This window comes from Podarcis filfolensis, assembly GCF_964270895.1.
Source record: "Podarcis filfolensis genome assembly, chromosome: 1".
In the NCBI taxonomy this organism is placed as follows: domain Eukaryota; kingdom Metazoa; phylum Chordata; class Lepidosauria; order Squamata; family Lacertidae; genus Podarcis; species Podarcis filfolensis.
The window spans coordinates 83,601,278-83,626,700 of record NC_139604.1 but is presented as its reverse complement, the minus strand read 5'-3'; the positions used below and the strand labels follow the sequence as shown (position 1 = coordinate 83,626,700).

At 39.8% G+C, this 25,423-nt stretch overlaps 2 protein-coding genes and 1 long non-coding RNA gene across 7 annotated transcripts in view; 1 reads left to right on the top strand and 2 right to left on the bottom strand.

Annotated features, from left to right (window-relative positions):
- Positions 1–306, bottom strand: part of TTC17 (tetratricopeptide repeat domain 17) — a 54,429-nt gene extending 54,123 nt beyond the window's left edge. For 3 of the 5 annotated variants that reach the window (XR_014544968.1, XR_014544969.1, XR_014544970.1), the window contains exon 1: positions 39–306. Coding sequence is in view for 2 of the 5 variants with exons in the window: in XM_083601348.1 (XP_083457474.1) it covers positions 39–272 (234 nt within the window). In the remaining 3 variants the exon portion in view is untranslated. The remainder of the gene's footprint in view (positions 1–38) is intronic. The other 2 variants (XM_083601348.1, XM_083601347.1) reach the window with 2 other exon arrangements.
- Positions 177–6,313, top strand: LOC310757827. Its single transcript, XR_014545491.1, has 2 exons — positions 177–312; positions 5,949–6,313. It is a non-coding gene; the product is annotated as an uncharacterized lncRNA (long non-coding RNA).
- API5 (apoptosis inhibitor 5) lies at positions 2,647–24,362 on the bottom strand. The gene is made up of 14 exons (XM_083602497.1): positions 24,140–24,362; positions 22,529–22,690; positions 21,364–21,457; positions 17,949–18,014; positions 16,791–16,942; positions 15,611–15,817; positions 14,570–14,674; positions 14,053–14,142; positions 12,849–13,030; positions 11,141–11,234; positions 8,724–8,780; positions 8,092–8,168; positions 6,685–6,821; positions 2,647–4,899 (listed from the first exon to the last, which is right to left on the bottom strand). Exons 1-14 carry the CDS (start codon positions 24,206–24,208, stop codon positions 4,820–4,822), a joined length of 1,572 nt encoding a protein of 523 aa, XP_083458623.1. The 5' UTR covers positions 24,209–24,362; the 3' UTR covers positions 2,647–4,819.
- Between the last annotated feature and the right edge of the window lie 1,061 nt (positions 24,363–25,423).

Here is a 25,423-nt window from a genome sequence, read left to right as displayed (position 1 = left end):
GACGGTTCCCACAGCGGCCAGAGGAGCCCCTCCCTCACCTGCTGCTGGATCTTGCCATCCTCGGTGACCACCCAGTGGGTGGTGGCGGCGCCAGGCTGAGCCGCAGAGCCCAGCAGCAGGAAAAGGCCCAGCAGCGCCCAGCCCGGAGAGGCGCACGCCAGCCCTCGACCACCCCGCCCGGACACTCCTGCTCCTGCTGCTGCTGCTACCGCCATCTTCCTCAAGCCCGGCCTACCCGCGCCACCCGGAAGCGGATTGGCCTCCAGCGCCATTTTGAAGAAGGAAGTGTGCGCGCGCTCAGAAAGCTTAGAGGTACGAAAAGGTGTAGACTCGCGCGAAGCCCGAACTTGTAAGCTTAGATGTTTCGAGACGCCGCTGTGCGCGGATGGATTCTCTGCGGCAGCAGCATAGCAGCTTTTTCTTCCCTCAGGCAACTCGCCTTGTAAGTGAAGTGGGAGAAGCCAGCTCCCTGTTAAGACCACAAGTCCTGCGTGCGCGTGTCACTCTAAGTTTCCTCCTCTCCTATCTCTATGTGACCGGGAGAGGCCGGAGGAAGGGGAGGAGAGCGTTGGGTCAAACAGATGAGGACGTCTCGCGTGGCTGCGCCCCTGAGAGCGGGAGGCGGAGAAAGAATGTGGCGAAAGGGGGCGCGGCCTACAAAAGGAGGGCGCCGGGAGTAGAGAAGAGGCCGCGCCCTCTACGCATCCTCCGCCACGCCCTCCCACGTGCTGCTCAGAGGCAGCAGCCAATCGCAGGCTCGCAGCCGCTGTCATCGGAAGGTGAATACGAGGCGCGCTCTTTTTGTTCCGCGAAGGGAGCACCCGCCAGCTGGCTGACCGCGTTGCAGTCCTTTGGTTGTACGTGTGCCTTAGGCTGCAATCCTGTGACCGCTTTCCCGAGAGGAAGCCCTTTTTCACGGAGGGCCAGAGTAGACGGACTGCTTCTGACATGGGACCATGTGCCCGTTTGGAGGCTGCTGCACCTGCCCGTCCGGATGGAAGAACATATCAGGCTGCCCCCCAATCTGAAAAAAACGCCCCAGCAACAGCAGGCCATATAAGAGATATACTGACACAGGGGCCGAAACCCGTGGCAGACATAGATTACCCTGGCCCCGTGCCCACTATTACAGCACCGAACAGAATCGGGCTCACCTGCATTCTGCACAGGGCAAAGGGGCCAGATTCCAAAGAATAAATGCCCTTAGAAATGACAATATTCAAAAAGTAGCAGGGAAACATTTCAGCCTTGCTAGACACTGCTGCTAATCTTAGAAGCTGTTAATCAAAAACAAGGTTCTTCCTCAACGTAGGAAGTGAGTTACTCCCCCATTCTGCATCTAATCAATTTTAAACTGGTATTTTTCTACTATATTTTTGAATTTTTAATTATGACTTTAGTAAGAAGGAATGGACCACCTTTCCAGTATGCATCTATAGTTAAATGGGGCTGTTTAATGTGTGCCATGTGCACAACACATTAAGTTATCTAAGGCATTCAACAGCTTGAATACAGTGGGGATGACAGGGTCTGTCACTTGACAGGATGAACACTTGCACATGCACACCCCATTACCAAATAGGACTAATTAAAGATACAAGAATTTAGGGATTTTCAAACCAGAATTTAGGAATATTCCTAACCATCCAGAGATTTATGTAAGTCATTGCATCATTGAAAAGAAAGACTCATTTGTCAATGGCTAAAGATTAAACATAACTGCAGGACCAGGAATATAGCTATGGATTATAGAATACCCTTAGAAATACATAGAATGGGTGATTGTGTGAGTGGACATTATTACATGTCCTTCACCCTCTGATCCGAGGCAGACTACATTAAAACACAGTATTAAAAACAATTAAAAACAATGTACCATCTCAAAAATGTAAGGTGGGTCCTAAAAATATACACCTCAGGTGTCAAAACCAAGGGTACGGATCTTCCACGATGAGGCTTCCCTTCTCCTCATGCAGCCTTCTTGCAACCCCCCAAACGGCTTCAGAGGATTGCTGGCAATCAGTAGAGAGTTAGAAGATCCAATGACTTAATTCAATTAAGGCAGCGTCCCAATAATGTCTACCAACATGGTCTTCAGGCATGTTCATTACTAACTAGGGAGGCCAGTAAGAAAAAAAGAAGACAGAACCTTCCCGCACCTTTAATAGTTGTGTGGAAGATGGAGTGCCTTGTCATGAAAGCTACACCTGCTGAAATCCCTGTTCACAACGAAGTGCAGGAACCCCCTCCCTCACCTGGCCATCCTATTCACAATCTGTCTATCCAAGAGCACTGTAAATTTGCTGTGAATGACGAGGAAGAGAAAGGATGTTGCTGTTGTAGGAAATTCTCTATTGCACTCTTACCTTCTTCAGATGAGCATTGCTTTTTCTATGCAAAAGTACCATGCTGCAAGTGCATTATCCCTTGATGACTGAGCCAAGTAGAGAATCACCAACACCCAACCAAGCTCTTTTAAGTGAATTAATTATATTTAACTCTCTTTTGCATCACACCCAACTCATAAGAACACACAAAAATGGTTTACATTTAGATTATCCCTAAAACCTAGAGATGACATATTTTGTTAAAAGTCCAGTGTGTTTTCAGGAAGCTATCATTTAAAAAAGACCAAGCAACAAGAAGTCACTAACAAAATTACAAAATGGATTTATTGCAAAGGCATAAAGGAAATTTTACAAAGAGAATGTGATTAATGGGTGTCTCCAAAAAGAAGTAACTGCAGCCATAACAAAAAGTGAAAAAGCTAGCTGTTTCTAAGGACAATCTGCACATCATTTATGAATAGAAATAGTTTTTAGTCAATTTGTTACCTAGGGGACCCTCCCCACTCCCTGTCCAAAGATACTTGGGCACAGTAGTAATCACTGAATGCCCATCCTTAAAAATTAGGCTTTCACATTATTAAAGGACCTCAAATTGCCATGGTAACCAAAATATGCAGCATACTGAATTAACCAAAAATATTTCAAAATCCATTTTGATCAATTATTTGTACTTTGACCAGGCCAGTTTCTAAAACAAAAATCTGAATAGATGTAGATGTTTCTCCTTAATTAGAATCATGTTTGTGGCCATCAAAAGAAAAACGAAACAAGGTTGTACATATCAAGGCTTCACCTGCAGTTCCATACTGGTTTAAAGAATCATGGTTTGCCCTAAGGAATCCTGGAAACTGTAGTTTGTTAAAGGGTCTGAGAGTTGTTAGGAAACACCTATTCTCCTCAGGACTGCAATTCTCAGAGTGGTTTAACAATCAGTTGCTTTCCTTAGGGAACTCTCAGCCTGCTTTACAAATTACAGCGCCCAGGATTATTTGGCAGGGGAAGTCATGACTGTTCCAAGTGGTATGATACTGCTTTAAATGCATAGCACAGATGGGGCCCAAAGAATGATTAAAATGATTTATTTGTCCAGTTTATAAACTGTTTCTCTCTGATATACATGAGGCTTGCTGGAAATATGCTTTGTACAAAATGTTGGTTTTCAGTACAGGCATCAAACTCTAGAGGGGAACGGGGGGTGATGCGAAGAATGAATATGCAATTTTTTAAAATAAAGCCTGACACTGGGTAACTTAAACATTCCTGCAGTGTTATAAATTTTCCTATGATCTGTTACTGGTATTGACATTGTATGCTGCTCACTCTTCCTCCTCCCATGCCTAAGGACCCAACATACATTTTTAATGGGAAATATTTTTTGGGGTGGGGGAGGTGAAAATCAAGTTTGCTACATCACATTATTTTAAATAAAATATCTAGAATCCTTATCACTATGATGATTCCATTATTACGTAAGATTTACCAAGATGTTTTAACTTTTTACCCAAGTGCAACTGAATAGCAGTAATTTCAAGTGCCTAATGCCATGCTTAATATTTGTAAACACAGGTATCTATCTAATTAAAAAAACAAAAAACACAAAAACAAAAGAGCTTCTTCTAAGGGCTAAACTGATCCAAGCTCTTTAACAAGAAAGAGTTATTACAGCATCACAAATTTGCCATTCTTGGGGTAGCATTTCTAGCAGTTTTATTCTTTTTCACTATAATTTTATGGCATATATATAAATATATATATGCACACACACATTTATAGAGAACATTTAAAAAGCCATTTGCAAAACACACATTATGTTACAATATATGGAGAAGAGCAAAATGTGTTCACGTTAACACCTGGTCTTCCCTGCTCCCTCCCACCCTTCCCAACAAGTAAATGGACTGACTTATGATAAAGAGCACAGATTCTTCTGCATCATGTTGCACATTTTAAAAATCAAGGATTCCTATCAACAATCAATGCTACCAATGGTAGCCTATACTACTTTTTCTGCAATATCATTCTTTCCCACTTACTGCAAAAAATAAAATAAAAATACGATTTTGTCTGGAGAAGGGTTACCGCTGATTTCAACTTCAGTTATAACATTTCCACCTCTTATCTAGCATATGAAAATTATTGTACACTAAGGAGCCTACTTTGTATAGCCATATTTATAGATGAATGTAACATCAGCAGGAAAACCCATGCTTTCTTCCTGAATAAGTCTTGAAGATGCTTAAAAAACAAACTCAGACACAAACTCAAACTGCCAGCTGCTAAACATCCAAAAATACAGTTGTAGCTTCACTGTGGGTGAGTCTGCAGTCCATTAGAAAAGTAGATCATACATACAAAGGTATAAGAACATTTAAATCAGTCTTTTGCAGAAGACAGTTCTTTAAACAATGCAGCCCTCCAGGCAATTTGTCAAGACTTGAAAGATGATCATGGCAATGAAAACACCATTGATTTTAGTAGATTCTTCCACGAGTGCGATTACCACGGCCACCCCATCCTCTCCCTCGTCCACCACGGAAACCACCTCTCTGCTCTGAAAATAAAGAGAAATAAGGGTCTGTTTTAAAACATAGAGATCTCTGATTGACTAGAAGAAAAACAGCATCTACCCCTAGTTATAATTCTAGCTTTTAAATACAAGTGGCACTTAAACAAACATGACAGTAAGAATTGCAACATACTCTCTAATCAAGTATATGCGGAGCCCAACTGTGTGAAGCAAGACCAGTAAGAACCACATCAGCTCCCATTTTAACATCAAAGTCTCTGATACATAGAAAAAGTAGTAGTAATCCGTATAATTACTCTGTATGTACATATTTTACACATACTGCACGTCTGTTGTTATAATTATTTCTTAACCATCCTTTACTCTTAAGATCACAGGCTGAGTTACATTAAAACATACAAACTTGAGATAGTGGAAGGTATAGTCAGCAATTTACTTCAGCTTGCAAGATGTCTAAGCTGAACACAAACTTGAAAATAGGCGCTTGCCAGTTTAGCTATGGTAATAACTCATTCCAAGAAAGGTTTTGCAAATGGCAAGTCAATTGGCTCTCTCCACCCCCCCAATTATGCTACACAGGTACAGGTAGGCTAATCATTTCTTTGTGGACTTATTTGCAGAACTTGTTTAACAGAATAGAAAATAACTTTACCACTTATGGAACATGTGGCTACCTGTATATTATTAAGTGTTGGAATCAAAGGGGACTATTCTGGAAGTGTCCACGTCATAGTTTCCAGTGTTCCTCATTATGCCTGCAGTCGTTTGCAACACTAGACAAGCCACTTACAAAACTCTGGGGAACTTCCAATGAAGCACTAATTGCCAATATACACTTATGAGACTCTTTTGAATCCAGACAATGTTTTTGTTAAGTAAACAGATTGTATATGAAAGCACTGATTGCATATGAAAGCCAAACTTTGTGAATGAGTATCAAACATACCATTTTTTTAGCCCTTAACTGAATGAGAAAGCTGAACAATGCCTTTTAAAGAGAAAAAAATGTGTGGAAAGGGCATTAATTGAAGCTGCTTATAGTGATCTCTCCAATTCTTATTTTGTTTCTCCAGCATTATAGTAGGCTGCAGTCCTACCCTACTGACCAACAGTGGCAGAGATTCATTGAACAACACAGCCATTGCCACTCCTACAGCCCTGGCCAGGAAAGAAGGTGGGAGGACAGATCAAAAAGCCTTTGTGGTGCACCAGTGCTCAGGCTGGCAAAGCAAAGAAGCCTGGATCAGGTCCGTTGCTGTCATATGAGAGCTGCAGGGTCTGCATAGTGTCTGGCATAGTGAATACGAGTTTGGATTGCTATTTCATGAAAGAATTAAGTGATGGCATGGAAGACCTTCCCATAAATCTGAATGAAGAGTTTCCTATCATGTTACAACCCCCACTTCCTATTCAATGTGAATAAAACCTGACTCAAGAATTGGATGTGACAGGTTGAAATTTTATACAGGTAAATGCCAATGAGACCAAAAATAAATATCTTGTACTAGACCACAGACAGGAGACCTGAGGCTTTCCAAATGTTGCTCGACTAACAACAGCTGCAGTCCAATAGCATCTGGAGGGCCACAGGCTTGCTACACCTGTCTAGACATTGCTCAATATGATATGTAAATCAAAATCATGCCAAGATTGTATCTTGAAGAAGCACACACAAAATTCATGAACAGGAAGGAATACCAGAGAACAACACCACCCAAAGGCAACAGAGCCTGGCAACTCATCTTACAACACAAAACAGAATTCTATTTCTCCCCTGCACGGAATAACACAATCTCTTGCAATGCTTACCATAAGAAAAATTTCCCAGGTTACTACTGTATTTCCCACTGGGTGGATTGTATATCTGCCTGGCATCCCTTTTTGGTCCTGCTGGAGCCTTCTTTGTTGGCAAGTCTGAAGCTGCATCCTCACTTGCTCTTTTTTGCCTTCAAAGAAAATAGGGGGAAAAAATATTGCAGAAACAAGTAAGACTTAAAAAAAATGAACCCAATATGTACAGCAATGGAAAACTTAATGAAGGCTTTTCGCAGACATGCAACATTAATAGCACAGAACAAAAATTCCTAGCATTTCAAAGCAAGAAGATTCCTATTACCTTACTCTCTAGCTCATTTGTTTGTAAAATTAAAAATTAAAATAAAATGAGAGCGCTCAGGGCAAATATGTCACAAAATTGATAAAACTGAACATCACCTTAATAACCAAAGCTTCTATTTTTCTTAGAGCAGAGGTAAGTAACCAAAGTGCTCTCCAGATATTGCTGGACTCCCCATAGCCCCAGCCAGCATAGCTACGGGCCAGGGATGATGGGAGTTACAAGTCAAGTAACATCTGGAAGACACCATCTTGGTTACCCTGATTTGGAAAAGCCTGCTCCTCTGCAAGAACAGGTGGGCTTTTACTTTTATTTCCAGACACCAATAGCAGAAAAATATAAAAGCAGCTTGCTTATTTTTATTTTTATAAAAAGAAAAACCCACCATCTGCTTATTCTCAAGTAAAGAAGATACTAGGTAGCCTTATGTTTTGCCTAAAGAAGAGGTGACTCCTAGATTAGCCATCTTTTTTAGGACCAAGATGCCAGGATCCCAGGCACTGCATATGGTATTCTGCTCAGACATGCAGTATTTGTAGCTCTCCCTATTCTAGCAGCAGTAGTGTCTGGAAGGTTAAGGACTCTTTGGAGCAGCTCCTCACCAGGAGTGGGTACTTCTAGAAGGAACGCAAAGATTATCAGCCCCCTGTACTTCTCCTGTGTGCATGGGAACATGTTGCCGAACTTCTCTGGATCCCAACGCATCTCTCTCTCTCCAGAGTAAAGTTATTACAATTGCTGAAGCGACTATTTGTTTTGCTAAATAAAGTATATTCTTTTTAAAGCAGAGGTTAGGTGGCCATCTCTAGCTGAGATTCCTGCTTTGCAGGGTTGGACCAGATGATCCTCAAGGTACCTTCCAACTCTACAATTCTATTAGTCCTTTTATCTTAACTCTCCTTTGGATGTTCAAACACACTGACTCAATCAATGTATACAAAATCATAACTTGTGCAGAATAACATTTTTGGCATAACTTTATAGATGTATAAATAGATTTAAAAGAAGATTCCAACATTACATTAACAGAGATCTGCTGGAGGGCAGAAAGACAAGAGAGAAATACATAAATAGTTGGAAGTCATTCACTGCTAACTTACCCAGCTTCAGATTTCTGTACTGGTTTCCATGACAGCGTCACTGTGCTCTTGTATGAAGGGGGAATGTGGAAGAGATCCTAGAGACAAAATAGGAATTATATGTTTCTGGGAATAGTACTTTAAACAGCTGAAGAATAGATGTTAAAAACTAAAGTTCCCCAATTCAAAATTTATTGCATGATGACAGATTTCCTGGATTAAAAAAAAAATTCACTCCAAAATCCACATTTGGGAAAATCCATCGTTAGGATCAGCATTAAGTATTAATTCAGTCTCTCTCTCACTCACTTCTCTTTTATGTTCTTGTAAAGGATTTGATCAAATTCCATTGTTTCCTGCACTGTTTTTGAAAACAGACTAAATTTCCCTACAGGTTTGGTATAATGCTCAAGCACAACAGGGTGAGGAAAGAATCTACTACATTTAATAATGATGCTGCTGCTGCTGCTGCTACAACCCATCTGACTGGGCTGAGCAGCACCCAGCAAAAGTTACTGGAACAGTATTACTGTTTCCAGAAAGAACAGAGTTAGGGCCACAGAATTGACTGGTCACAAATAGCTTCAGGACTAATATCTTCACCAAACCATCCTTTTTAAACAAATCCAGTAATAAAATATAGAAGGGCTTACCTTGATTAAAACATTGATGTTATTTGTAATTTTCAGCGCAACCACTTTAATTTTGTTCTGCAAAAAAGGAGAAAGGCTATCTTAGAAATGTAAAAATTAAATTGTTTTTAAGTCTATATTTAAGATGTTTCCAATGAAGCTCAGTGCATTCTTTTCTTTTCTTTATTTTTTTTTTATTTCTTTTTATTGAGTTTCGCTTAAATAACCAAAAGAAAAACCAAATCAACAATTACAAAAAAACAAAAATAAAAAATAAATAAATGGATGTCCAGTCATAACATAAGAATAACATCAGATTCCATTACAGTTCTTTATCTTCACACTTAAATCTTCATATCTTCAAATGCTTAAACCAGTCCCCTACACACCTATTGACCTCCATCCCTCCCGATTTCAGGCTTCTTAGTATAAATAATTTCTTTCTCCTGCAGCTAATAATTATTACTGATTTACACATCATAAGATCTATATCGAACCTGCTATAGTTTTTAGGTTTCTATAATTCCCTTCGATATATATCATAAATTTATTCCAGTCGTTAATGAACTTTGTATTTTTTTGGTTTCTAATTTTTTGTGTCATTTTTGCTAGTTCAACAAATTCAAATAATTTTATTTGCCAATCTCTAATTGCTGGGGTGTTTGGATTTTTCCAATTTTGGGCAATTAATATTCTAGCGGCAGCTGTGGCATACTGGAATAATGTCTTATCTTCTTTTTTGATTTCGTCCCCAATTATACCTAGTAGGAAGGCCTCTGGTCTTTTGGGAAATGTATATTTAAATATTTTTTTTAACTCATTATAGATAAGTTCCCAATATTTCTTCATTTCGTCGCATGTCCACCACATATGGAAAAAATTACCTTCTTTGATTTTACACTTCCAGCAGTTCTTATTTCCTGTTTTATACATTTTCCCTAACTTTGCCGGTGTGATGTACCACCTATACATCATCTTTTCTAAATTTTCCCTAAGTGTGACACATGCCGAGAATTTCATTCCATTAGTCCATAATTTCAGCCACTTATCATATTCTATATTATATCCCAGATCCATTGCCCATCTTGTCATAACCTCTTTTATTTCCTCATCTTTGGTGTCCCATTCTAATAAAATGTTATACATTTTAGATAATAATTTGGATTTACCTTCAATTATTTCTATCTGAAATTTGGATTTCTTCTCGTTCATCCCTACTTTTTTATCTTCTATCCATGCTGCATTTATTTGATGGAATTGTAACCAGCTTGTTAATTTATCTTTCAACTCCTCATATGTTCTCATCTTCCATCCACTTTCTGATCTTATCAGTAGGTCTTCGTAGGTCAGCCTGACTCCTTCCATATTTACTTTTTTAATTATTAAAATATCAGTTGGTGATAACCACCAAGGTGTTTTCCATTCTAGGAGTTTTTTATTTCTCTCCCACACTTCATATAGAGGCCCTCTAATAATATGACTTGAAAACCCTTTGTGTACCTTTTCTTTGTTTTGCCATAAATAGGCGTGCCAGCCATACCTATTGTCGAACCCCTCTAGGTCTAATAAATCTGTGTTTTCCAGATTAATCCAATCTTTGATCCAACAAAGGCAGGCGGCCTCGAAATATAATTTCAGATTAGGTACCGAGAATCCCCCTCTCTCTTTCCGATCTGTAAGAAGTTTAAATCTAATTCTCGGCCTTTTCCCTTGCCATATAAATTTCGAAAGAGTTTTTTGCCAATCCATAAACATTTTAGAGCCTCTGATCACTGGGATATTTTGAAACAGAAATAACATTCTTGGAAGTAAGTTCATTTTTATTGCTGCCATCCTTCCCGTCCACGAAAGCTTCACTCTATTCCACGTATCTTTTCTTTAAATGAACAACAACACTGAGGAGAACTAATTTCCATCTGAAACACTACCAGTTGCTAGAGTCTGGAATCTTTCATGCATAATCACATGCACATGTAATTTAGTTATGGCCCTTTGGCTTATGTGGAGGATTGGTGCAAAACCTCCCCGCCCCCCCCGACCCTCTTGCTACACTTCTAGCAACACACTGCTTTTCTGTTCTCTGTGAAACAGAGTGGATGCATAAAAATAGAAGCGATACAGTGACACTCTTCAATTAGTTCAATCCAAGGGTGCTTGCTTAAGTGGAGAGATACTTCTGCTTATTGAAAAAGACATCCCCGATTTTCATCAATTCCCCTTTTGTGCAGCTCCCATATCATATCCTGACAGTCTCACCACCCTCGGGAGCAGATTTTCAGAAGGCACAGGGCAATTTGGAAAAACTATTTTTTGTGAGCAACACCCCCAGTTACTACTGATCAAAGCCACTGTCACGAGCTTTATCCATCAGACTATACTGTGATAAAATCATTATGGTAAATTCAGCTAAGGTACTGCCGTCACAGAGGACTACATACCTCTTCTGTCTTTAATGCTTCTCCTGTTTTGCCTTGGAGCGCCAAACGAAGCTGTCGGATGTAAACCTGCAGTCCTCTAGCAAAATACTGTAATCTTTAACAAAAGAGAATAGCTGAACAGTAAGTTATGCAACACACAGTGAAATCAAGATGATAAAAAGGAAAACTGCTAGTATCTTGAAAAAAGAAAAGCCTCAACAGAAAGACATTTGGCAAACTGAATTTGCCTAAGTAAGAGACCTTATGTAGAATGTCCTAAATAAAGGTGTCTCTATAGAGGAATAAACTTTGGGGTAGATTTATGAATCAAGACTTTTTAATATCAAATATAATTTAAACATCAATCAAAACCAAGAACATTTTACTGAGAGAAGCGGAATTTTGATCCTAAACCTTCACTGCCTTGAAGGATATTTCCAGGAGAAGAAAAGGCTAAGGTGTAAACCCTACACAAACCCAGAGTCCCTTTTGACGGATGGATAGTGCCTTGTACGTCTCCTTCCGGCAACTCCTGCAGCCAAGCTGGTGCCAAATGCGACTAAAATCAAAGTTGGCTCTCTAGTCTACCGGGGGTCCTAGTTGCGACAGCTACCATGAAAAATTTCCCATAATGACTTCCAGGTTACCATGGAATGGCAGTGGACGGCAAGCTCTAATTTATAAAGGGGTTTATATGTTTATGTTTTTATTTCATTTGTATATGTAAAATAGAAAATGCAAATATATATGAAAAACTTCCCATAATGCCAATTTTAAATGCTGGGTAGACTCTGTGCTGCTTGGATCACTGGGTCGGGGGGCGGGAGGGAATCAAAGTGTCTAAGGCAGGTGTTAAGGATGGATCCTACCCCCAGGATGCCAGATGCTGTCACTGACCATGGAGAAGATTGTTCTGATGCTGAAGAGAAATCTGAAAGAATTATGTAGTCTTTGGCATCTAACCACTCCTTTATCAATTTTAGAAACTGATTATGGAACAAAGGCATGGAGGAAATCTCACATGGAGGTTAGCAGAAAACCTCAGAGCAAAGCCCTAACCTAGGGTCACCAAGGGACACAAATGTTGAGATCCACTAAAATCCACTAAATAATCCTTAGACACATTTCGGTTACTATTGGTCAAAGTGCCATTTGATCTGAGAATTCGGAACATGTGAGCCCTTTATGAGTTCTTCAAGAGCAGCTTAAATTGCAGTTCAGTATTAATATGCTACAGGTCACGAACGTAAAGGTAATTCTTTGCTGGAAGCATTACAGCTTTTATACTCGATAAGCCTTCGGTGCATATTAAAAAGCTAAAGGCATTTTGTTTCGCCGCCCAGTAAACTATTCATTTCATTGCTATACAAGTATAGGCTAGTTTGAGTTACAGAAAGACAATATGACATATCCAACAAGTAACTTTTAATAAGAAAACTGAGAAGAATTCTCTCATTAATTTTAGAGGGCCAGAAGCAAGTTTGAAATGTCAGTTTGGGGCTATACAGCTATTCTGACATAGACATTTCCCTATTGCCCTGAAAACTAGGAACAGTATCTTCAATATTTTCAGTCTGAAGTTTTTGTTAACCTTTTCTATTATTGGCTAATGCTTGCTTATTAATCATAATGTTAATTATAATTGGCAGAGAAAAGATCAGCAGGATTCTACATGACTCCATTACTGCTATTCTAATGAAGTCTGCACATGCATACACTTTAATGCTACCTGATTTTAAAGTCTTTCACTTTCTCTGTGTTCAGCTTGGCTGTCAGGAAGTCTGGAAGTTTTCGACCTAGTTGATGAAAGCTATATAACAAACACTCCACATAGCTGAACTGCAATTTGGGCTCTTCATTGCCAGCGTTCTCCCCATTCTCCGCTTCTTCTGGAGGGAGTGGCATGTATTCCTGAGAAACAGAAACCAGAAGAATTGACACTTGTTACTTCATCTAGTATTTAAGATGTCATTGCCTCAACTATGTATTCGTTACCAAATCTCCTTCTAAAGAGGTCCACAAACATGGTTGCACAGCCAAGTAAGTATATTTAATCCCAGCTGTCAGAATTAGGGTGCAATCTCAAGCCATATTTGTCCTTTTAAAAACCAGAACACACAAACTGCCAACATTTCCCCTATTACAGTGGTACCTTGAGTTAAGTATTTAATTCGTTCCAGAGGTCTGTTCTTAACCTGAAACTGTTCTTAACCTGAGACACCACTTTAGCTAATGGGGCCTCCTGTTGCTGCCACACAATTTCTGTTCTCATCCTGAAGCAAATTTCTTAACCCGAGGTACTATTTCTGGGTTAGTGGAGTCTGTAACCTGAAGTGTCTGTAACCTGAGGTACCACTGTATATATTTTTGTGTTTTTATATTTTAAACCACCCTGTGATCTTTGGATGAAGGGCAGTATGCAAAAGATTATAAATAATAAATCCTCCTCTTGCAGCCCACTTAGAAGACAGGAAGACAGAGATGGGAAGACTACACCCACTCCACAAATTTATGGCTCCCTTACAGATTACACCAAGGCAGGGGGTGGGGGAGCCCAATGTTGGAAGATGACAACAGTACTCCACCTGTGGTTTGGTGGTCTAGCTACCAAAGCTGGACACAATTTGTGAGTCCCTGCTCTCTACTACTGAAGCCAAGCATGTATTTCCTCCCGGCTGCTGTTCAAGCATCTTTCAAGTGCTGTGCTATCCACAGAGAATTGAACTTCTTCACACTTGTAAACACACTGTGTATGAAAATTAGTCAACATCTGGTGTTCAAATCTGCTAAAGCAATTAGCTATTACAACACGGTTATCCCTCTGGAAGTACTATCATTACACTAGGTGCTTTTCAATTCAAATAAAATAAAAGGCATAATGAAATCTAATTACAAACTTTCACTCTCTCTCTTAAGACTAATAATCCTCTTACCAGTAGTTTATCAAAAAGCTTCTTCAAATTTGATTCTAGTTTTTCCATGTCTCCACAAAAGGAGCTCATCTCAGCAAGCAGTTTCAGCACCTACAGTGGGTGGGGAGAGAGGAAAAGGGCCATTGGAAAATTAACAGTTGCAACTTTATACCATGACAATTATAAAAAAAGAACAGATTTTAAGACAGAAAGAAAGGGCTTATTCCTGGATATGACAGTGCAAATCAGAAAATGAACCTAGAGGGTGGAAGATAGTGCCTCCTGTAGGATCTTAGTTGAACAGCATTCTTTCAGGCTGCAGACTATATGCATAAATTGTTTGAATTTTGTTCTGCATAGCAGCACACATGATAAAAAAGCAAATCTATGTAATACTTTAGGAGAGAGTATAAAATAAGACAAGCAGAATCAGCCTTGTCAGTGGTCCAAATTAGCAATAAATTTCTTCCTATCTTCTTTTGGCATACCTTGGATACCTATAATTCAGGCTCCATGAGATATTTCCAGATTAGCTTACCTCTAACTGTATATCAAGGCCTTCAACTGGGGTGGTCAGGGAACTCAAGTTTGGCAGCACATGCTCACAGAAGTAAGTGACAAATCTTGTGGAGTGAACATTTTTCTGTAGAAAAACAAAATAGCAGCTGTAACAGCAACATTTTCCAATGCTTTGCTGCACAATTCCAATTTTTCATTTGATAGCAGCTAGCACTAAAAGCCTTTTTAATCACAAGATCATTAAGTTAGCATACTACTACGTAAACATGACACTGTTTTCCAAGACTGAAACACCTTCAAAGATTTTAGACAGCAAGCATGCTCAGATAAAACAGTGGTGTGATTTACATACAGTGAGAGATAGGAAAGCTACAACTCTAGCAAACAGGTACCTTAAATGGGTTGGTTTCCTTTCTTTAAAGCTTTAAACTCAGCTTCTTTTAATTCCACTTGGTTTTTAATCTGATTTGAATTTTGTTGTCTCCTCCCTGATTTGTTTTGGTTAATTTTATTCTGCACTTGATTTTAATCTATCTTAACTAGATTTTATTGGGTGATACCAAACATTAATCATACTCAGGGTAGATCCAATGAAATTGATGGCCTTGCTCTATTTATTGGGAGAGTCCTTGAGGGGACAAAGGTAGCATACAAGCTATTTTATAAATATATATCAGTGACACATGCAACGGTCTTGCAACTTTTCACAGTCATGTACAGTGGTACCTCAGGTTACATACGCTTCAGGTTACATAGGCTTCAGGTTACAGACTCCGCTAACCCAGAAATAGTGCTTCAGGTTAAGAACTTTGCTTCAGGATGAGAACAGAAATCGTGCTCCGGCGGTGCAGCGGCAGCGGGAGGCCCCATTAGCTAAAGTGGTGCTACAGGTTAAGAACAGTTTCAGGTTAAGAACGGACCTCTGGAACGAATTAAGTACTTAACCCGAGGTACCACTGTATTGTATTATGGGATAGTCATTCTGACACAACCAATACAGCCATGCTGTATTGTCACAACAGTCACAACACTTAAAAAACAAAACACCATAAATACTTACTGAGAAAAGTGGGACTGCTTGACGAGTACACTGTAAGAGTCTATCCACACAATCGGGGTCAGATGGATTGAAGGTCTGCTCAAGATCAGCTTGTTCAGCCACTAGTTCAACTAGCTGCTGCCGCCCACTCACTGTCTGCAGGCTTTTCAAGCCTGATAGTATCTTCATAAATAAGACAAACTCCTCTCCTGTCACATCCTCGAGCACCTTAAGAAAAGAGAAAAATAGAAAAGAATGAAGAATCATACCAATGCAGGTGGGAACAAGTGCCCATGTGTTATTTTTCCTTGCAAATGATCATTCCTCGCTTAATTTTTTTACAGCACATTTCAGTGTACAAACCATTTTAAAAAGCTCTTCCTTTAGTATTAAAGCTTCCATGCAATAAAAGTCAGATGGAATGATCTCCCCCAATGCTTCATATCTGAACAGAATTTGAATCTTGGGCGAACATTCTGAATCCAACACTTTGTACATTATGCCACACAGAACCTAAGTGCTGTTGCAAATTAACTTGTCTTATTTAATACAATGGGTCTAAGGCTGCAAACCTTTGTAAATTTACCTGGGCCAAAGCCCTACTGTACTCAGTGGGACTTTTCTCTGAGCAAATATAAAAATGGGATTAAGGAACAATAGCTTCTCTCCATCTTAAAATAAATGCTAGCTATCACTTGGATGCGTCTCCACCACTAAATGGAAAATGACCCTTATGTAGCTGTGAACAAAAGTGAATACGAAGATTATAGTCTTTTTATTAGCAAAGCTGATATTCAATTTTAGATAATGTAAAATGTAAGATTCAATAGATGTTAGATAGGCAACATTACCAAGTGGCTTGACAATGTGTTTCCTACACATATGGTATGTGAGGTAGTAAAATTTATTCCTCCAATTCCAGTATCACCCCACTAGATAGCTAACTTAGGTATTCTCCAAAGCAGACAAAAATGTTTGTAGTCTTGATAGTTCATGGGGGGGGGGGGGGAGTCAGCAACCACCCAACAGGAAAAATAGCATACCTTTGTTAGACTCAACTAAAATGTTTCAGAATCTTGAACTGGTGAAGCAACACTATTAGCTGCATTTTTAATTTACACCCATAGGTGGTACTTAATGTGTTCTGATAGGAAGCAATTCTGTTATGAAGAACGTAATTTAACTAAACTAATATACTCACTTTCTTCGATTCTGTTAGTACGAGTTCTTCTACTTCTTTTGTTAACACCTCTTCAGGCAGTGTTTTGAGTTTTGTCGAGAGGAATTTGATGGCTCTTTCTCGTACAATATCCTCTCCTTGAAGAATCTGACTAAATAAACCACCCAGTGTTCCTAAAATAGAAATAAATATCACATAAGCATCCCTTTACAATTGAAAGGAATATAATTTTGTTAGATATTTGAGTATTCCAAGTATATGTTATATAACATATGTTATATGTTATAAACACCATCTCCAACTCCTCAAAAGATTTTGTCAATGGTGTCTCCAAATTTTTTTTACACATCACTTGGGATGACAGGCAAACTAATGCCAGTGTACTGGAAGAAGCAAAGATCACCAGTGTCGAAGCAATGATTCTTCAACATCAACTTTGTTGGACTGGTCATGTTGTGCAGATGCCTGATTATCACCTTCCATAGCAACTACTCTATTCCGAACTTTAAAATGGAAAGCGTAATGCTGGTGGTCATCAGGAGAGGTTTAAAGACTCTCTCAAGGCAAGTCTTAAAAAATGTGGTATAAACACCAACAATTTGGAAACACTTGCCTGCGAGCGGTCCAAATGGAGAACAGCCTTTACTAAAGGTGTCATAGGCTTTGAAGACGTTCGAGCTCAGGACAAAAGGGAGAAACGTGCTAAGAGGAAGGCACGCTTGGCAAACCCTCACTGTGATCAACTCCTGCCTGGAAACCTATGTTGCCACTGTGGAAGGACATGTGGATCCAGAACTGGCCTCCACCGTCATTTACGGACTCACTGTTAAAACCGTGTTTATGGAAGACAATCTTACTTGGCTACAAGTGATCGCCAAAGAATAACATGAGTCAGCTACATGGAAATGACATAAATAATTGTAAATGTTATATACCACATTAGTAGAAAAAATTCTGTTGCTTCTAAAAGATCTATACCCTTCTTTGGAATAGCTATCTATTGTAATACACAAAATTATATTCTTTGTATCTTTGCAAATTGTTCTGTTATTATTGTCAAAAAGGTATTCAGACTGGTAACTATTCCGTATCTCCCAAAAGATAGTCAATTCTCATCCCAAAAGATCCAACAGAGCGTACAAACAATTTATAAATGTCAGGATATAAGGCATACTTTACCTTTAGCATCCATCTTAAATATGCTTAGCAAAGCATTGTTAACCAAGTTGAATTCTGCAGAATCATCTGGGAAAAAGAGAAAATTAAAGATGAAAAATATTTTTAATTCTTTTTTTTTAATGATATTTTATTAAAGTTTCAAAAAAAGATTACAAAGGTAATAAGAAAATAGGAAAAAGAAAGCAAGTAATACAAAATACAGAATAGAAAAAGAAGAAAAAAAATGGTTAAAAATAAGTCCATCTTTCAATGTCTTGTCTTTCATTTACTCGTTTCCCTGACCTCCTCACACCTCCCTTTTTTGTATTCCATTTCAAATGGTTAATTCAGCAAATCCTTTCCCTCTTTGTTTTTATCTTAGTTCTTTATCTTAACATATTATAACCTTATATTTTCATCTATTTAACAAGTCATTTTTACATACTCCTTTTTAACATTGTTGCTAAAACAGCTTCATTTCATTCCAACATCATTTTAACATTCATTAATTTTGCAGTGTTTCTGTAAATAGTCCTTAAATTTCTTCCAATCTTCTTCCACCGACTCCTCTCCCTGGTCTCGGATTCTGCCAATCATTTCCGCCAATTCCATATAGTCCATCACTTTCATCTGCCATTCTTCCAGAGTGGGTAAATCTTGTGTCTTCCAATACTTTGCAATAAGTATTCTTGCTGCTGTTGTGGCGTACATAAAAAAAGTTCTATCCTTCTTTAACACCAATTGGCCGACCATGCCCAGGAGAAAGGCCTCTGGTTTCTTCAAAAAGGTATATTTAAATACCTTTTTCATTTCATTATATATCATCTCCCAGAAAGCCTTAATCCTTGGGCACGTCCACCAAAGGTGAAAGAATGTACCTTCATTATCTTTACATTTCCAACATTTATTATCGGACAAATGATAGATTTTTGCAAGCTTGACTGGTGTCATGTACCACCTGTATATCATTTTCATAATATTCTCTCTTAAGGCATTACATGCCTTGAATTTCGTACCTGTGTTCCACAACTGTTCCCAGTCAGCAAACATAATGTTATGTCCAACATCTTGTGCCCATTTAATCATAGCAGATTTAACCGTTTCATCTTGAGTATTCCATTTCAACAGCAAGTTATACATTCTTGAAAGTATCTTAGTTTTGGGATCTAGCAGTTCTGTTTCCAATTTTGATTTTTCCACCTGGAAGCCAATTTTTTTGTCCAAATTGTAAGCCTCCCTTATTTGATAATAATGAAGCCAGTCTCGCACTTTATCTTTTAGTTTCTCAAAACTCTGCAATTTCAATTTGTCTCCTTCTTGTTCCAGAATTTCCCAATATTTCGGCCATTTGGCCTCCATATTGAGCTTTTTCTGGGCCTTCGCTTCCATCGGTGACAACCACCTTGGGGTTTTATTTTCAAGTAGGTCCTTATATCTTATCCAGACATTAAACAATGCTTTCCTGACAATATGGTTTTTAAATGCTTTATGTGCTTTAACCTTGTCATACCACAAATATGCATGCCACCCAAAAATGTTATTAAAACCTTCTAAATCCAAAATGTCTGTGTTCTCAAGAAGCAGCCATTCTTTCAACCAGCAGAATGCTGCTGATTCATAATAGAGTTTAAGGTCTGGCAGGGCAAATCCACCTCTTTCCTTTACATCAGTTAGTATTTTAAATTTTATTCTGGCCCAGAAAAATATTTTTAATTCTAGCTAAATAAAGTGAAGCACTGGAAATCGACACAAACTAGAATCTCATGTGATAAGAAATTATTCAAAGAACCAGGTGAAGAATGAAAGTGGCAAAACCATCGTCTGAAAAACAGAAGGCAGATAACATAGCAGTACAAATACAAAGCTGCATCAGCTGACTTATGTTTATTCCCTTCCAAGAAGCATATAAAACATTCCCTGTAAAACACCATGCACAATGATAGCATAATAATAACACTGCTTATTTTTTAATATGCTTTTTATTAGTTTTCTTGCTTAGCAAACACATACAAGAAATTAACAAATATGATAAACAAAAAACAACAAAAAACCCCATACATATATCCATAAAACCATAAGTTCTTAAAAAAGAACTTATGCCACCATATTCTTAATTCCCAATTCCTTATCTTCCCCAATAGACTTCCATCTTCCTCAAAGCGGGTCTGTCTTATCTGATTAATAAACTGCTTCTTTAATCATTTTGCCATTTCTTCTGTTATCTGAATACTATTCTTATAATCCATATTGTGGTTTGCAAAAATTAATCAAAGCATGTCCAGGTTTTAACCTGAGAGCACTGTTTTTTAAAATATTCTTTATAAACTATAATATTATAAATAATTTATAATTTATAAATAACACTGCTTATTTTACAACAGAAACAAACAAAAGAAGCAGAATACAACAGAAACAAGCACAAAGACAACAATTCTAGATTCAGGTAGGTAGCTGTGTTGGTCTGACGTGGTTGAAATAAATTAAAAAATTGTCCAGTAGCACCTTACGAGACCAACTAAGTTTGTTCTGGGTATAAGCTTTCGTGTGCATGCACACTGAAGAATATCTGAAGAAGTGTGCATGCTCATGAAAGCTTATACTCAGAACTAACTTAGAAAGACAACAACGTTTAATCAATGGGCAACATACAACACCACACAAGCAGACCTCCCCCTTCATTTATATCCCCTTGCACCCGCCCCTCTGCTCCAGAGGGAATCTATTGCTTTAGGTGATAGGGGCAGGAGAAGGAATTCATTCTGCCAAAAGTGTACATTCCACCGGTGAATGAACACCACTGGATTTCAGCCAATGTCTAGAAGCCATATACATCTATCTATCCCATTTAACTGTGGGAAGCAAAAAGTTTCATTGCAACATGTGAAGCAGCATTGTTTCCAACAAACCTATGCAGCTTTTAAGACAAAGACCTAGAGGTTGTGGATACTTCTTCCCCAAGAAGCTAGCATGAAGAATTCCTGCACTAGCCAGAGTAGGTGTACCAGCTGCTGTGCCAGTGCACTAGAAGAGGGCACCTTTTAGTGAAAGACACAGCATGGTAGGGGTTCCATTTGGTTCTGAGGCATGCCTGTGCTTTTCTGCCTGCAATGGTACATTAACATAGCCCTTTCCTGCACTGTGGACTATGTACCTTTTAGCACGAGTCAAGATTGACAAGCACCTTTTAGAATGTACAGATTGCCAGCTCCCTGTACATGTTGAGTTTTCAATCAAAGGAGGGTCAGAGTGTTTAGAAATTTGAATGGTAGGTAAGACAGCAAAAGTTATGGGATGGTGAAGACTCCTAAAATACAGAACTGCAAATATTGACATGGAAAAACAAGATGGTTAAGGAATACAACCATAGCAATGAATCTATAACCTTGCTCTGATTACACCTTGTAAGGTTACAAATACAAACACCAATCTCTTCTACCTGACTGAAGAAGTTGGGTGAGTATATCTGCCACTCTGGGGAGGTTGTCACCGGTAGCAAACTGAGGTAATTCTTTGATTGCTTGGCGCCGGATCTATAAACAAAACAAAGACACACACATTCACCAACCAATGAATTAAAATTCTCTTACGCAGATGATACAGCTTCAAACAAAAGGTTGGGAAAGTCAGACACAATCTATTGTCTGATTGTGCTGTCAGTTTTTATGTTCACCGTTACTTAATTGCAAGAGGCCTAAGGCTACCATGAGGCTCCGCTAAGGGATTTAGCCTGAAATCCTGTATCAATGTACCTGGGAGGAAGCTCCTCTGAAAATGGGACTTACTTTGTGGTAGATATGTAAATATGACATGTTTATCTGTCGTTAGACCATCACAGTACAACAGATGAACAGACTAAAAGTCACATCAATATCTACTGAGGTTAACACACACCCAAATAAAACTACAACACAGATAAGTTTAAAATGACAAATTTCCTCTTGTGCTGTTGCTAAACATTTTAACAACTAAAACAGATTTAAGGATGAACCTTTTCTGTACAACTTTCTCACTTTATGTCATTGTTTTGTAAACAGGCAAAGATGATGTAGTTTCATCCTGCCTTTGGGGGTCATTCCTGTTTTGGTTTTGCTAGTTTGCATTGTTCTTTTGAAATTGGTATTTAAATTATTTTGTTAATTCATTTTAAATTTTACACCATATATGTTGGGAGCACATGTTGAAGAGAAGCTTATAAATTCATAAATAAACTACTGTATATGAAAATACTTTTTGAAAACTGATGCCTGTGCCTAAATGAAGTTTGTATGAAGCCCAACTCCTGATGAACAGGTAAAAAAGGTACCCACACTTGCTCCCAGATGATTATATGGTACATTTTTTTAAAAAATACACTATCAACTTCCCATAATTTTGTTTCATAAAATAATTTACTAATCAATTGACAAGCATGCCAATCCTGGTTAAATAACCCAAAGATGTAATAGCAGTTTCTCCTGGTTTAGACCTTATGAGTGAAAAGTGTTCTGTTCCCCCACAATTTTTTTATGGTTAATCTGATAGTGGGGTGGGGATGAGAGGGGAACGGATGAAATCAAAAGGAACAAGAGGCAAGTGCTAACTGCCGATGAAAAAATACTTACAGAAACATCTTCATCCTCACAAAGGTCCAGTTGGGCATTGATAGCTGAATCTGCCAGTTCAGGGAAATGTTTGAAGAATTTTGGAATAAATTGTGCTGCTAATCTCTTCTCCTTGGCACCTCCCTTGACACCATCCAAGATCACCTGGTAAGCATCTTTGTGCTAAAATAGAAGATAGAAACTCTCTGCTTTATGCAGTTAACAGATGCAATAATCTACTGCAATATCAGAATACTGTTCTAAGGCTCTGAATAAATTTATATATAAAGAATGAGATATTTATAGCTTAGGCATATCCGAGAGTATATCAGCACTATCCACTGCAGATCTCACCACCACTATTCATGTGCCAAACAGCACCCATAAAGTTATTTTTAGTGTCTGTTACATAACTATAAAACCACTTTTCCTAAAAGTCTAAGGTTGCAAACCAATGCCCATGTACATGGGAGTAAGTTTCACTCAATTCAGTAAGCCATGTATAGGATTGCATTGCAAGCATCTTCTACAAATACTGCAATATCATCCTATTTGTCCTAGCTTTTGGGGAGCAGGCTTAATCTGGGAAAGAGCTGAACACTTTTACCATTATGTGTGCAGTGTTTAATTTTAGATGGATACTTTATATGCTCTTCATAACCTACTGCTAGGTGTCCCCAAGTGTTGGAGGAGACAGAGCCATGGATCATCGCGGGTGGAAGTATAGTGCAAAAAAAAGAAGACCCCCCCCCGGGTCTTTTACACACATCAAGGTACAATACAGCAAACACAGATGTTTACAAGAAGAAGAGCTGAGGGTGGGGGGGAACCCTGTGTTTGTGAGTACAGTACAGCACTGGGGAAAGGGCATCCCTTGGGGCAACGCATGGCACACAAGTCTCTAAGGCCACAATTCTAAAACACACACTACTGAACACAGGAGGAATGGTAAGTAAACATGCATAGGGCTGAGCTGTAGGGATGCATGCTCACGACAACGTAATGCTACATGTTATACAAAATGAGATGTTATATCGCATCACTTGCGACTATGGATTTCTGAATGAACGCCCACATAAACACGACTACAACCCTGCCTCTATAAGCAAGCGCAGCAGGCAGCACATGGTATGCTGCGGCCGCAATTCTAAACAGGTTTACTTTTGAGGAGAAAAAACCCCCGTTGAACTAAACGAGCGCTGGGAGAAGCGAGCACGGGATTACTACACTGCACGTCTCGTCCGTTCCCCTCACAAAACACCTCTTCTTTATCCTTTTACGAAAAAGAACCGGATTTTTTTATTTTTTAAGCAGGCCTTTGCCAAGAGCCTTCGGCCCAGCCGTGATTTCAAGCTCCTACCCTCAGGTTGTTTAGCTAAGGAAGGGGCACCTTCTCAATGGAAGATTTCTAGCGGAGGGGGAGGAGATGCCCCCCAAAGGGGGGGGGGTCCGAATCCAGACTCATGACGGGGGGAGGGACGTGAGCAGAAGCAGAGAGTGGGGAGCCTGGCTCGTCCTCCTTTCTCCCCCCTCCCCATAGTCGCCTCCGCCGCATAAAGGCGCCGATGTTCCCCCGCCGCCGCCTAGGCCCAGGAGCCCCGCGCGCAGTCCGAGCCGCCCGCCCGCTCGCACCTCGGCCGCGGTCTCCTTGGCGTCGGCTAGGATGCCGTAATTACGGTACAGCTCCTCCACGGTGGGCATCGTGCCGCGGATGGTCCTCTCACGGCCGGCCTCTCTCGCTCTCTCAATCTCCGGCTGAAGCTGCGACGAAAACAACCGCTTTCCCTTTCACGCCACCTCCAACCCGCGGGCGGAAGCGAGCGGAACCGCCTAGTCAGGCCGCGCGCGGCTTCCGGCGGCGGTGGGACGAGGGCGCATCTGCCCCCCGTCCTGCCTACAGCGGCCCCTGCCGTCGCGGAGGTGTCGTTGCAACCGGCGCAGAAGCGGAGCGAGTGATGTCAGTCACATTCAGGAATCTCTCTCACTCTCTTTCTCGTTCGCCCTTCTGCTGCGGTCGAATCAGGAGCCGGCTTCCCGCAAGGAACGCTGATATTCGGTCAGCCCCTTCTTACGTAGAAGGTTCATGCGCTACCATTCTTTTTCATTATTATTTTTTTTAAAAAGGTATCTGCTACTATGAGGGTTAAAGAGGAGAGCGCAAAATGTGGTCTGAAGCTCAACATCAAAAAAACGAAGATCATGGCCACTGGTCCCATCACCTCCTGGCAAATAGAAGGGGAAGAAATGGAGGCAGTGAAAGATTTTACTTTCTTGGGCTCCATGATCACTACAGATGGTGACAGCAGTCACGAAATTAAAAGACGCCTGCTTCTTGGGAGAAAAGCAATGACAAACCTAGACAGCATCTTAAAAAGCAGAGACATCACCTTGCCAACAAAGGTCCGTATAGCTAAAGCTATGGTTTTCCCAGTAGTGATGTATGGAAGTGAGAGCTGGACCTTAAAGAAGGCTGATCACTGAAGAAGTGATGCTTTTGAATTATGGTGCTGGAGGAGACTCTTGAGAGTCCCATGGACTGCAAGAAGATCAAACTGATCCATTCTGAAGGAAATCAGCCCTGAGTGCTCACTGGAAGGACAGATCGTGAAGCTGAGGCTCCAATACTTTGGCCACCTCATGAGAAGAGAAGACTCCCTGCAAAAGACCCTGATGTTGGGAAAGAATGAGGGCACAAGGAGAAGGAGACGACAGAGAACAAGATGGTTGGACAGTGTTCTCGAAGCTACCAGCATGAGTTTGACCAAACTGTTAGAGGCAGTGGAAGACAGGAGTGCCTGGTATGCTCTGGTCCATGGGGTCACAAAGAGTCAGACACAACTAAACAACAACAACAACTTGTCCTGCATAGGCAAAACAGGAAGAGTACATCTTGGTAGCAGATGTGGCAAAACATTG

What these genes read in the sequence shown, in the direction of transcription:
- API5 (XM_083602497.1), bottom strand. Translation starts at nt 24,208, where the DNA reads ATGCCCACCGTGGAGGAGCTGTACCGTAATTACGGCATCCTAGCCGAC. An exon ending in CACCCAACTTCTTCAGTCAG is followed by an intron (nt 18,015 to 21,363) that starts GTAGAAGAGATT and finishes TCTTTTTCCCAG; the next exon opens with ATGATTCTGCAGAATTCAAC. An exon ending in GCCTTGATATACAGTTAGAG is followed by an intron (nt 14,143 to 14,569) that starts GTAAGCTAATCT and finishes CACCCACTGTAG; the next exon opens with GTGCTGAAACTGCTTGCTGA.